Source organism: Aythya ferina (genome assembly GCF_964211825.1).
Source record: "Aythya ferina genome assembly, chromosome: 28".
NCBI lineage: Eukaryota > Metazoa > Chordata > Aves > Anseriformes > Anatidae > Aythya > Aythya ferina.
This window is the reverse complement of record NC_140325.1, coordinates 1504992-1518642: the sequence shown is the minus strand read 5'-3', so window position 1 is coordinate 1518642 and position 13651 is coordinate 1504992. Positions and strand designations below refer to the sequence as shown.

General features: G+C 57.2%; 1 protein-coding gene across 4 annotated transcripts in view; it reads right to left on the bottom strand.

Annotated features, from left to right (window-relative positions):
- Window positions 1–13651, bottom strand: part of SARNP (SAP domain containing ribonucleoprotein) — a 28431-nt gene that overhangs the window by 3060 nt on the left and 11720 nt on the right. For 2 of the 4 annotated variants that reach the window (XM_084499947.1, XM_084499948.1), the window contains one exon: window positions 432–521. In XM_084499947.1, coding sequence (XP_084356073.1) covers window positions 432–521 — 90 coding nt within the window. Of the gene's footprint in view, window positions 1–425; window positions 12349–13651 lie in introns of those variants that run through there. The other 2 variants (XR_014686137.1, XM_084499949.1) reach the window with 2 other exon arrangements.

The following is a 13651-nucleotide window of genomic DNA, read 5'->3' as shown; positions in this document are numbered from 1 at the left end:
GTGCCCCCAGCATTGGGCAGCGCTCGATGCCTGCGCTAGGGAGGGTGGCTGCGAGCCCCCAGCTGCATGTGGGGCTCCCCACAGCTCACCGGGAGCTCCCCGTGTCAGAGGAGGACGAGCTCGCGTGTAGGGTGGCTCAGGACGATGTGAAAGCCTAAAACAGCACAGAAGTGCCCTGAGGTGGTTACAAATTTAAAAGATGGGCCAAACGCACAGAAGAGAGATCCGCCGAGGGGACGGAACAAAGCAGGGAGGAGAAAAGCTGGAAACGGGGTCAGGATCTCGGTCCTCATTATGCTCCGGGGTCTCTGGGGTTTTATTCTCAACGAGCAGAGGGCCCAGAAGCATCCAGGCCACGGGGAGCACAAGGAAGGGGAGCAGCAAGACGCCTGCGGCGGCCGCTGCCCATCCTCTCGGGAGGGGGATTTTACCTCTGTGTCCTCTGTAGCTCCAGCCCCGGCTGAACTCGTCACGATGCCGAACCGTTCCTTCCTCTTCTTCAGCTTCTCGTCTTCTTCGCTCTGGCACAAAGAAAAATGGAAATTTATTTTGCTGGCAAGGCCCCGAGGTACCCGTGTTTATGGTACTCCTCCCCCTGCGCCCAGAGCAGGACAGAGATGCCCAGGCTGAGCCAGATCTCGGCACAGGGTGCTCACCGTGGGGGCTCTGAGCACCAGTGTGATGCCCTGGGGCAGAGCAGACCCCAGGGGCTGGCCCTGGCTGATGTTTTTTTCAGGTGATCTCCCGCCTGCTGCACTCGATGCCCCTTCTCTTGGAAACGTTTCCATTTGGAGATGGAAGCTGGGCACTCACCCCATCTTCCCAAGTCCCATTTAATTTATTTCCAGCCTGAACGAGCAAAACCCCCACTGACATTTCCCAGAGCCTTCCCATCCCTGTTTTCTCGAGGTTCTCCAAAAAGCCCGGAGGCTTTTTTTTTTTTTTTTTTTTTTTTTTTTTTTTAATCTCTGCTGCCATCACCCACGCTGATGTCCTCATCAGCGCTAATAGCCCAAGCCATCATCGCCCTAAGAGCCTCACCGCATCCATTTTCTGTAGATTTATCCCCTCGCTCTGGCCTCTTCCAGGTTTCTGCAGCTAAGGCCGGCTGATTGCTGTGCTGCTGCTGCAGTTCCTCCTCCCTCCCCTGCCGTTAAGTGCATTTCACAGCCTCGCTCCCCGACCCTCATCTCGCCAGCCCGGCGGGCGCACGGCCTCCCGCGGCCGTTTCACCTCCTCGCAAACCGAGGGCTGCCAACGTCACCGCCCGGGCCTCCAGACGCACACAGGGTGCAACGAGGACCACAGGGGCGTCGTTTTAAGGAGAATTTTTAAAAACTGCCTCAAATCCCAGTGCTCCACCAGGATCAGCTGCGATTCCCTGCAGGGCTGAGGGACTGAACCGGACCTGGAGCCGCTTACAGCGCAGGGGGGAGCACAGCGAGCAGCGGGGTTTGGCCCTGGGTACAGCTTTGGTATGCGAAAGGTGTGATAGATGTTAGTAAATGTGATTTACCCCTAAAAGAGGAGTGGAAACAACCTGCCCACGTCGGCACCTGACACGAGGGACACCGAGGAGCCCAGCGGGGCTGACGCAGAGCGGGGCCGGGCACCCCGAGGCTCTCAGGAGCCCCAGCTCTGCAGGAGGCCACCAGTGGCCACGGTCCGGGTGGCACGCTGCCTTCCTCCTGCACATTCCCTTCCTCCCGCACGCTCCTTGAACAACCAAATCCTTGCCAAACAGCACTGCTGATGCTGCAGATCCCGCTGAGCCAGCGGTGTCCTCAGCTCACCTGCCCTCCTGCCTACCCCGCAGCCAGCTCCGGCTCTAACCCCACCTGCGTCCCCCCGCCGGGATCCTCAGCACCCGAGCACCGAGGGCCACGCTCGATGCCTCGGCCGGCCCCAGGGCTGTGGGTGAGCACCCGGGGGTGCCCGACCCAGCACCCTGCCCTCCTTGGGGCAGCGGCCCCAAAATCAGCGAGGCGCGAGGCTCGCGAACAAAGGGCACGGGGAGGGATCACCACCACGGGAGAAAGTTGCTCTCGGGAGCAGCGCAGCACGCGCCACGGCCACACAAAGGAAAACTCCAGCCCTGCCCTCGGCGGCGGCGAAACGGGGCCCTAAAAATCGCCGCCGGTGCCCGCGGGCCCCAAAGCTGCTTCGGCAAAGGCGAGCGCTGTGTCTTTAAAGGAGGCTCCCAGGGACCGCAGCGAGCTGTAGGGTTTTATTTATTTTTTCGGTGAGCCACCCCCGCCCCTCCGCCCCCGCCAGTGCCCTGCAGGGAAAGCACACAACGTCGCCCTAAATCAACACCGTCCTAATGATCTCGCTCACTTGACCCCCTAGCACGACAGTGTCAGATGCAAACACGCGTACAATAAACTTCACTCCATCTTTAGCTTCTCGCTGACAGGTTTTGATTCATGGGGTGCTGAAACCCATCTGAGGAAAATTACCTCTATCAAAACGCTGCTATCTCCGCATCTATCAACCCCTGGCAGTGCCCCGGGGCCGTGCTCCGGCGCGCAAATGGGCGCACCAGCATCTGCGGGGAAAGCTGACCTCTCTGGCAGGATGTCAGATTTATTTTCTAACCTTGCTATTTCTAGGCTTGTTCTCCCTGCGCTCACGCCACGATAGTTATTTTGTAGTTTGTCTACAGAACGGGGGTGGGGGGAAGGAGAGGAAGAAAGATTGTACCGAGGGACTCCACGGCCCGAAGCTAAAACCTCTCCCGAGGCTGGGGAGCAAGGGAGCGCTCCCGTGAGCATCGCGAGCTGCTGGCACGGCGCTGCCTGCAGCCCCAAGGCTTTCGTTTGGGGTCGTGGGCTCCATCTGTGGGAGCATCTCAAAGCGAGCAGGGCCACGAGGCGAGGAAGCGGGGCCACGAGGTGAGAAAGTGGGGCCACGAGGCGAGGAAGCGGGGTCACGAGGCGAGGAAGCAGGGCCACGAGGCGAGAAAGTGGGGCCACGAGGCGAGGAAGCACGGCCACGAGGCGAGGAAGTGGGGCTCAGTGCTGCTCTGAGCACCTCGGGCTTGCAGCAGCCCTGTGGTGAAGCGAGGCGAGCTGAGAAGCCCCCGGTGAGCCCATGAAAGGTCCCAGGGGCAGCTTGGGTGGCACAGCTCCGGCCAGCACCCATCGCACCCAGCTGTAGCCGCTCGGGTCATTTGTTCCCAAAAGCTGGAAGGATCCATTTAAACATTGGACCCCTTTAAACACTGGACCGTTCCCTCTCTCCTGGGAGAAGGCAGAAGTGCTGCGGCTGGTGCTGGAAGAGTTAATGCCAAAAGGCATTAATTCATGGTTTCCATGGTGCGCCGAGCAGCTCTGGCACTCACCGCTGCCCTGCGAGCGGAACAGATCCGCGCTTGGGGCAGGGAGAGCACAGCTGGTTACCTTTTCAAATGGCACAAGCTCCCCGAGCGCTCAGATCTCCTCTGCCCCCCGGGCTCAGCACGCCGCCAGCAACGCCCCGTGCGGAGGTGGCGCGGCAGCGGCGCTCCGCTGGGATGTTCTGCTCCACTCGCCTCCAGGACCCAAACTCGTCCCGAGGGGAAAGCCCCAGCGCCCGCCTCGTTCTTAGCGGGCAGGCCAAGGTTGATCCCAGATCACTTAAAAGCTTCTCGTTGCCTTTCGTGGTCAGGGCAAGGAGCGGGAGCGCTGCCCGCAGCCCCCAGCGCCTGTTTGGGCATTCGGGCTGCTAATAAATGATTCACCGGGAGCATCTCTGGTCTCTGCGCTGCACAAGGTGCTGCAGGGGATGAGGGCAGCGAGGCCCCTCCGTCTCTTAGCACGTCCTCCTCTGCGCTGGCAGCATCCAGGCTCGGGCACGCAGATCGCACAGCAGCTGCTCCATGCGTGCGCTGTGAAACGAGGCTTCGGGAGCAGCGCCCGGCTCATCGCAAGCACCCAGGCAGGGGAAAAATGAAGAACCAGCGTGGCTCTTCATGGAATATCCCGAGTTGGAAGGGACTCATAAGGATCAGCAAGTCCAGCTCCTCTTCGGGAGGCTCTGCACAGATTCAGAACAGGCAGGAACCAAGGGGAAGGTGAGGATGCACTGGAGATGCTCCACATGTCCACATACAGCCACCCTGCAGCGTGACCACAGCTCGCTGCTGTGGTTTGGGACCTGCCACGTACCAGGTAAGGCGACCACCTCCTCCAAAGGGGCACGGGGTGACTCCTTTGGTGCACCACCACCACGTCGGAACAGCCAGGCTGCTGCGAAATCCGCCCCCAGGCCAAGCTTCACGCTGCGCGGTCGGAGCGCTTCGCTCTGCGCAGATTAGAGCAGCCCCAGGAGAAAAGCGCTCTGAATCTGCAGATGAACCCTGGAGTGTCCTCATCACAAATGCGGGGAGAGAGAGAGAGAGAGAGAGACACGAGCCTCCTCCGTAATCACGCCCTCGGTGTTTTCATCCGCAGAGAAAGGCAGGGTGTGTGCCCACATGTGTGTGAGCCGGGCCCTTCTGGTCACTCTCCTGTATCTCGCTGCAGCATGACGGATGGCAGGATGAAAAGCAGAGCCCCGAGGCTTTCAGGCGATGGTAGATTAATGATGACATGGCCTTGACCTCCAAAAGGTAAAGGTTATGAAACACTCAAGGGTAACTGGGCTTCCAATTTCATACCCGGAGGGTGAATGACAGCAACTGATGGTTTTATTCTCAGAAACACTCCAATCCTAGGACGCGCAGCTGTCACCCACCACCTTTTTGAAATTCATCTCAACGTATTTATTCCTCCTGCTTCTTTCTCCGTGCAGGCTCTATCTGAGCGCTCCCAAGTCCTTCTGGAGCCTCCATCAGCCAGAGGCACGAGGCGATGGGGAAGCCAGAGCCAAACAGAAGCGCTCCACGCGCGGCTGGTGGCCCTTCCCACCTGGACCTGCGAAACTGCTTTCACAGGGGCCAGGGTTTGGAGCTCGCGGCAGTGGGACACGCGTTGAGACCAGCACGGACACTCACAGCCCCTCTCCAAAATAACGCCAGCACGAGGACTCCACGAGGCTCAAATATCCGACACAAGCTCCTATCCAGGTCCTTACACAAACAGCGCGTTGGAGAGACCCGTGATGCCGCCAGCACGAAGGGACAATTTCTAAAAATCGCAACTTGTTCAAAATTACACCACTTACGCAGATCCAAGGGCCTCAGTGCATGCCAGAAACATTAAGCACGGCTTTATCTGCAAGGAAAACAGATCCAAACCCCCAGTGCCAGAAGCACAACTCGGAAGCATCCCACTGACTGCCTCGCAGCAAGCCGAGGGCGACTGCAAGTTCCTCCTCCAAGCACGGCAGCATCCAGTGTAGCTGCTTCCCAGTGGCCTCGCAGGATTTACATGTTTTACACGTTTGCTGCTGCCTTTTCTGGAACTAGATTACAGAATTAGCCCACCACGTCACCTCAAGTTAAAGTAAAGCTTGATCTTCTGCCTTGCTTCACCTGTAAAAAGCTTTCTGTATCTGCCTGGGATACTGGTGTAGTGCAAAAACGAGCTGAAATCTAAGATCTTCATTAACAGAAGGAGATGGAAAAATTAACGGGCATCGGTTATTTGAAATGCTGTGCCCAGCTCTGGCTGTACACCGGAGAGGTCCCCATTTACTCATTCACACTAACGAAACTTGAGTGACTTGGTGGAGGGCTTCCTTACGGCACGACCTCGGTTCTCAGCAGCTTTTTCAGCTTTACCCAAGCTGAGGGCACCAAGCGGCTGCAGAGCTGGCTCCCGGCCCCTTCTTCCACCACCCAGCTCAGACAACAGGTCGGCAAGGCAGAAAATGCAGTGGTTTCCTGTACCTCGCGTTGAGCAGAGGGCAGGAGCTGGAACAGCCGGCAGTTCTGAGGTTTTCCTGTGTCAAGACAGCGCGGCTCTCACAGTTAGAAGTTTATGCTCGCCCCAAACGGGATCAGCGGGGGAGGAAGACAAAAAGTCACAGACAAGTGCTAAGAGTACACCTGCAGCTCTCCCAGCGCTTCAGTGCCGGAGTTGAAAAGCATTCTTCGACTTAGACGTCAGAGATGAAACAAACATGTCAGGAATGCCACATGGCAAAGTGAAGGAGACACACTTCAGGTGCACCACAAGGCAAAAGGCCTCGGAAGGGGCTTTTCATCTCTTTGCACCCGCTGAACGGCATCTTAAATATCATAAGGCACTTCCAGAGCCTCTTCCGTCCTGAAGTTCGCTCACCCCGGCGTGGGAAGGCTGCTCCACGGCCCCAGGTTTAGGAGCCTTACACCTGGCTCTGAGGGCAGAGGCCGGACAGGGTGAAAGCTGCTCGGCACCCCAGAAGAGTTTTCCCCCCGAAGAGTCCAGCTGTTATTAAAAAGGAGCAATCGGGCGATGACTGAACACGATTTGAATTGCACATTAGCCCCAGATTTAAAAAAAAAAAAAAAAAAATCCATTCTATTCAAACCCAACGAGCGCAAAAACGGCAACACCCCACGGCAGCGTTAACCCTTCCCCGGCAAGCAGGGGCTCGAGCCCACGCACCCCGGTGGGGCCACGCCGAGCACGCCACGACCTACCAGCGAGCCGAGAAGCCTCCCGTCGTGGCCAGGTGCTCACCACGGTCAGATTTACAAGGCAGAAGGAGGGGAAATTCCAGGGGGGTCGTGGAAGCTCAGTGCATGTGTGCCCGCCGTGGCTGCTGGCGGCACGCGGCACCGGAGTCGCGCACGCTCCTGCTCCTGGGGATCCCGCTGAACGCTGCCTGGTTTTGAGGCGAAGGCGATTTTATCTCCAGGATTTGCACACAGGCTCCAAGGGCTGGGAAGCCAGGCGAGTGCCTGCCGCTCCTCGCCCCGAGGGGAGAAGATTTTTTGGTAATAAGCGAGATCCTGGTTTGGAGAGAGAGCAAAGAGCTTCCTCCTGCTACCCGCAGGCTCCCAACACATCTGTGGTGACTTTGGGTCCTGCAGGCACACCAAGGTGCTGTGGGAGGGCAGTCAGGATGTGTGCGGGGCATCCTCATGGTCGGTGGCCAAGGCAGGGATGAGCAGCACGGCCCCACTTCCCTGGACTGTGGGCGAGGCAAGGACAAAACGCTGTGGAGACGTGCGGCACTGCTAGGTGAGATTTCAGGGCAGCAAGATCCCTACAGAAAGACCCAAGAGCAGCCAAAGCCCCTAACAGGACCACCTCGCCTGGGCAGCCAAGTTCCATGGCAAAGAAACAGATCTTTGGGGAAAACTAAGAAAAGGAAGCATGCAGACTGCCAGCCTCCATCCAGCACCTCCTAGAGCTGCTCTGAGAGGATGCTCCTCAATTCCCTGCGCTACATCTTCGGGCTTCTTGCAGCCAGAGGAGATAAAAGGCGGTAGCTAAAGGCACCCGGAAAGTACCTTACGTTTGATCTTTTATGGTCACTTAATTTGGTTTCTCCATTACTGCCGAAAGCTCGAGGTTCTAGCAGAGCTCGAAGGGCAATCTGGTGACAGCGCTGCCGCTCCGCAAATATTTGGCTCCAGCCCATCCCTAGGAGTTGTTAAATCTGCCCAGTTATTCCCCAGAACTCCGACCCGCAGCCAGCTGCGCTCCAAAAAGAAGCTGCTTTTGGCCCCGCGGGATGAGCTGGGCTGCTGGAGGGCCTAAGACCGTGGCCCACTGGTGCTGAGCAGGATTTCTGTGGTGCTGCTATAAGAAGCTCTGCGCCCCCACCGAAGGCTCAGCGCGGCGTCACCGCAGGGCCCAGCGCTGCTGCGGTGCTGAAAGAGCTTCGTTAATCTTCCGAGAGCAGAAGGAGCTGCTTGAGTTATCTTAATTAAATGGATTAGATGGAGAGGAGGGGATCCTCAGCAGAACTTCCCGAAGTTTAATTCAGCGGGAGACATTCCTCACGGTCCCCCTTCGCACCCTCTGCACACACACAGCGCACACACGCACTCCCCCGTGCATTTCACAGGGCTTTTTTTTTTTTTAATTTTAAGCTGTTTTTACTTTTGTCCTCGGCCGTGAAGAGGGGTTAAGGGGAAACCTGACTTTGTTTCCCTAGCTGCGATTCGAATGGGTTGTGGAGGGCCGGAGCGGGAGCCGGCTCTGCCATTCTTCCCTGGCTGCTCCTCCAAATTCCTGCAGCCAAATGGTTCAAGAGCCGCTGAATGGCACACATAATGACATCATTGATTGAACCATAATAGAAGGGAAAAGGGGGGGTGGGGAAAAGATGTATTTGTGTTACAGACAAAAGCTAAGTTCTGTTTCACAGCAGGGACCAATGAAGAACCAGATGACTGGACAGAGTGAGGTCAGAGAGTCCCCCCCAGCATTGTCTTCCCTTTGAGCGAGCCCTTCGCCACTCCCTGAAGGTTTGTTAGGGACGCAAATCCTTTTCAAACGGCACCAGGGATAAATACCAGATCAGGAGTCCTGCTGACCTCGCGCAGCTCTCTCGTCATTTATTTTTAAAATGACATCGTGGGTGTGTGTAAGTGCGCGTAAAGGGCCGGGGTGGGGGGAGCGCTGCGCAAGGGGCGATTGTAAACACCAAATTACTGCAAAGTTGGAGCCTGGCAGAAGCCAGAGGAGGCTGCAGGGACGCTGGGGGCTCTCCGCGTGCTGCAGGCACTGGGTTTGGCATTTCACAAGGGCCTTCTCTCCATCGGGACCGGGCTGGTTGAGCAATGTTTGTGCTCGTCCCCGCAGCACGGCAGGGAGCACGGAGGGCAGGCAGCTGCCAAGGTTGCGCTGGAAGCAATGTTCGGGGCTGCTTTGGGTGCTGGTTTCATGCCCTGCCTCGGCTCAGGCTAAAAATACCCCAGGGTTTCTATTGAGCTGCAGGAAGATAATGCAAACCGCAGAGCTAGCAGCTGTAGAAGGGCGCCCGATGCTCTCTCAGGCCCGGCCACAAAAGTTTCCAGCACAAAGAGGAAAGAGCGAAAGCGCCCAGACCCTGCACCAAACCGGGAGCGCTGCGCCTGTAGAGCTGGGGGAAGGCTCCGGGGTGGTTCTGCTCAGCACCTCCCGCTGCTCCCTCCTGCAGCACGAAGCCTCTGAGCCCCCTTACCCGTGCCCTGCGTTCCCGGGGGCACTGCCCACGCTGCGGGGCCGCGCCAGCCCTGCCTGCTGTAGTTTATCCACGAGGACAGCGAGAGTGGAGGGGCCAGCAGACTGAAGGTCAGCCGTCCGCGCAGCGCTGCCCTCGCCTTGCAAAGCCTCTGCTGGACAAAGCGGGGAGGCCGAGAATTAAAGCTCCTGGCAGGGAAGGAACAGAACCCAGAGCAGAGCAAGGAGGGAGAAGGGGAAGAGCACGACGTGCACGAGACCCGTGCCGCTGCTGCCCAGGCAGGTGAGGAAGCTGGAGGCAGGACCTGAAAGATGAGGCGAGCTCTCAGCCCCTCGGGCTGAACAAAAAACCTCCCTGCAGGCTTCCAGGGACGTGGCCAGAAGGCAGCAGTGTCTCTGCTGGAGCTGCCCGGGGCAGAGCTTTGCATTCCTGCACTGCTCTGTGCCTGCAGGCACACGGCCAACACAACACGGTGAAGTTCAGCTTCCACCTGGGCAGTGTGGCTGCCCGTTTGCTGCAGCGCTCCCGAGCCTCCTCGTACTTTGTGCAGCACCACCGAGCTTTGCACCTCGTGAACACGCTGCTTCCTGGTAGCTTGACTCAGTCACAACCACGGGAAGAGAGTAAAACCTTCCGAAGAGCAATGAGTACTATGCCACGAAAATAGCAAACACCTGTGGAGGCAGGAGACCTGGGTTTATCTCAAGGTTTTAAGATTTGCCTTGTTCGGAAGGGATGACAACCCCTCAGAGGGCGTCCCAGTCCAGTAACTGTGTGCCAAATTCACCTTTATTCCCCTGCATGGGAATCAAGCCGCACACAGCCAGCGGCTGCGAGCCTCAGCACCCACATCTGCCAGCTCCAAAGCCCTCCGGGACGTTTCTATGAGCTGGCAAGAGGAAAGAAAAGCAGAGCCCAGGGCAAGGAGGCCACCCTGAGAGCAACCAGGGTGAGAGTCAGCTGGCGTGGTGGGTGGCCACACTTGTTCTCAGCGATGAAGGCAAAGAGCAGCGGGACAGCAGAGCCTTTGAAGGCACCGGGCATCTCCCAACACAGACCGCGTGCGGACGCCGATGACCAGCAGCCTGCCAAACGTTCCTTGACAGCAGCTGACACGCAAACACCATTTCTCCAGAAAACACCTCTGAATATCTTCTCTGCTTGGCTGAGTTGTCAAGATCTTGTTCTCCCCAGTGCTTGCACGATGAAGAGGCCGTTTCTTTCTCCATGTGCAGCGACGGGAGCTGTTCGGGTCCGTGGCACGCACCTCTAGATGACCTTTAAGGTCCCTTCCAACCCAAACCATCCTCTGATTCCATGACCTCTAGCTCGTTAGGATTGCAATGAGATTCTTCCTTCCAGCAACAAACCCAGATGGTTTTTCTCCCCTGCGTACAGTCTAGAGTTATTGAGGGGCTGCAAGGGAAAAGGCTGGCTGGAGAGAAGTTCCCATTTGCCTTCTAGGAAAGCTGATACCGCTGCTTCCTTGCACAATCCCATCCCACGCCAGCAGGACCACCAGGGAGCAGGACTAGAAGCCACAGCCTCATCCCTCATCCCAGAGGGGACTATTGCACTGCCCTTGGCCACGGCGCGTCGGGCCAGCCAAGACCACCACCAAGCCCCTCCTGGGGAAGTGGTTGCTTTGTCTTCAATGAAAAACCCCAAAAGCAACAACATACAGGCCTGCCAAGACTTTACATTCGCCCTGTAACCTCAGATGTTTTTTTTCCATGGGGTTACAGCCCTGTGAAGGTTTGGGTCTGTTTTCAAGTGCACCAACAAGGCACGGGCTCATGCTGGCCCTGCACAGCCCAGTGCCCCCCTCTGCTCCCCCAGGCAGCTTCCCACACGCACCTTCGTCCCCAAAAGGTGACAGCCACACGGACGAGGGCTGGGATTAGGAAAACAACAACGCTGAGCCCAGCACGCTGCCCGGGAGGGCTGCCTGGGCACAGAACTGTTAAAAACCACCCAAAGCCCACCCGTGACACAAGGGGAGCAGCAAAACCCCCCCCTGCAGCAGGCGGCAGCGGTGCAGCTCCCTCCTGGGTGACCCCAGAGGGGGGGGGGGGCAGGGGCAGCAGAGGCTGGGCTGGCAGCACCCTTGTGCTAAAACGCCCGTGCCTGCCAGCACTATTCTTCACCTTGTCACTTCCCATTATCTTAAACCAACAGGGCTGCATTCAGCTGCTCGCCTTGGAAAACAGCGAGGGCGCTTCGCAGGGGCCGGGGGAAGGAGCGGAGCGGGCGGCGGGGCCGGCTGCACGCGGTGAGCGCGCGTGCGCAGAGCGGGCAGGGGTCCTGCCCCGGCCCTCCGGAGGCTGTAGAGGAACACGAGCTCTTCGAGGATTTCCACAAATCCTCACGGGGAGCAGCTGGAAGCCCTCCAGCAGTTACCTGCGAGAGCATTGAGGCTGGGGTGCCCCCAAACTGCTCTCTCCCTCCTGGAGCCCGAGGCTTGCCTTCCAACATGCAGTTACCCATCTGCAGTCAGCTTTGTTTAGCAAAAGCTACCGCAAAGAGAGGCACCGAACACCTCAGCCTTCCTCGGGCCGCCTGCTGATTAAGTCCTCTGTGAGCATTCCTGCAATTAGCACGGGCTAGCAGTTTTCTGGACAGTCTCCCTGCAGAACGCCAGCCCGTCAGCTTCGACGCCGCACGATTTTTGTACCAGGGTCTCTCTGACTTTGCTTCCACGCATTCGCGCGACTCTGGCTGCATTCTTTTATTCTGACCTACTTTCTACTTCCTGCAGGACTGCTGAAAAGTTTCTGTGACATGCAAAAAAACCCACACACGTGAGGTGTTTCAGAGGGCTTTGCTTTCAGTTCACTTTTTAAACCAGGACTATTTTTAATCTTCCCCCCGTGTAAATCCAGCTGCCTTAGTTACCACTAGTCCAACTCAGAGGGAGATTGAAAATCCTTTAAAAATTACCTAAAGCGGCTTTTTTAAATACCTAAAAATATTAAGGTTTAAAAAACTTAACGTCATGGGAATTTCAGGGCATGTAAAAGAGTCCTGAATGTGGCACCGGTCACAGCACACCAGCTCCTCCGTACCTGGCAGGCCGTGCTGCCTGTTCCATGCATCACAGCGATGCTATCGCAGAGAAAAACTTCTTGAAATTGTGTTTATAAAGGAGTGCCAAGTGCTACATAAACCCATCCCAACAGCAGGACTTGTAGCGTGGTCCTGAGGGGGAAGGACGCGTGGGCAACATCCAGACAAAGCGATCGACATCTCAGGAGAAGGCCTCCTTGGCCACCAAGGGGTCGCAGCACGCTGAAGATGTTTTTCTGGGCCATATTTTTATGTATTCTAATACATAAGAGGGAAAGAGGAATTAAAATGAAGACCACAAAGAGAAGGGCCTGGGTTACAACCCAGAGGAGACGGCACTCCTTCACTCCGTGCCCCAGCAGAGACTGCGTGGGGAGCAGAGAGGAGAACAACGGAGACATGGAGGTGACGACAGGCAGAAGTAGAGAGCTCAAGGAAAAAAATTATGCAGGGACACGTGGCCTTGCAGAGCTCCTGCTCTGCCTTCAGAGTGACAGCAAGACTCGTTTCTTGAGCACAAACCAGCCACGTAAGCCAGTTGTACATGGTGGCGCATGCATTTTTGAGAAGCACAACATCTGTCCTAGGAACAATCCCCGTCCACCAGGCCTTTCCCCTCCCTCCTTGCCAACATCAGCACTTCTCCCCACCACCACTCTCTGCTTCCTTGGTGGTTAATAGCTTCTCATCCGGGGTTGGCAGGGGGTGCTTGGAAAGATTGCTGGCAGAAAAATTATCCAGGAAAAGGATTCCTCCTCAGCACGTTATTATAAGCTTGCTGGAAGCCAAACAATTAAGGCAATTGTTTTCTCTCTCTCATTTAGATATTTTGTATACACACAAACTTTCTGCTGGTCGACTGACCCCTGCTCTGCTCCACCACCACACCAACGTCACGCAGTCAGCCTGCCAGCTCTCTCCGGCTAATCTCAGGCAGCGAGCGCAGCAGTTCTCATCTGCCCCACGTAAAACAAGCTCTCATTAACGAGAATTAAGGCAGCATTAATCCAGAACCCTGACCGACAGACGTATTAAAACACAAACTCCTCCTAGCCACGGGTCAGCACCTTTAGATCGGGGGGGATACTTCAGCACGCGGTACTGCTGCTGCTGCTCAGGACCCCAACTGCTCTCGCGACACGTCCCGAGGCTCGGTGCCCCAGCTGTGAATTGGAAGACCTGCAGCTGGGCGCAGAGAAGTTTTTCGAGGCGAGACACGGCTCAGGAGGCACGCTGCAAACAGAGAAACTCTCCACGTGGCCGCTCCTGACCAGCCCGCCCGAAAAGCCACCAAGGCGACGATGAGAAAAATGAGGCAAATCCCCCAAAGCGTTGGGAGAATTGGGTAATTCCCCTGAGATGATGGGAAAATCAGGCAATTCCCCCACGAGGATGGGGACACCGTGAGCACTCGTCCCCTCGGGGCAGGAGATCTGCAGGCAAGGAGCCTTTGTCTGCCCGCCGTCGAGGACGTGCACCGGGACTCCTGACTGGAGTGACCTTGGCGCAGCCGCGTCACCTCTCCGCCCGCAGCCCCGACCCGAGGAGGGTTAATCAGCTA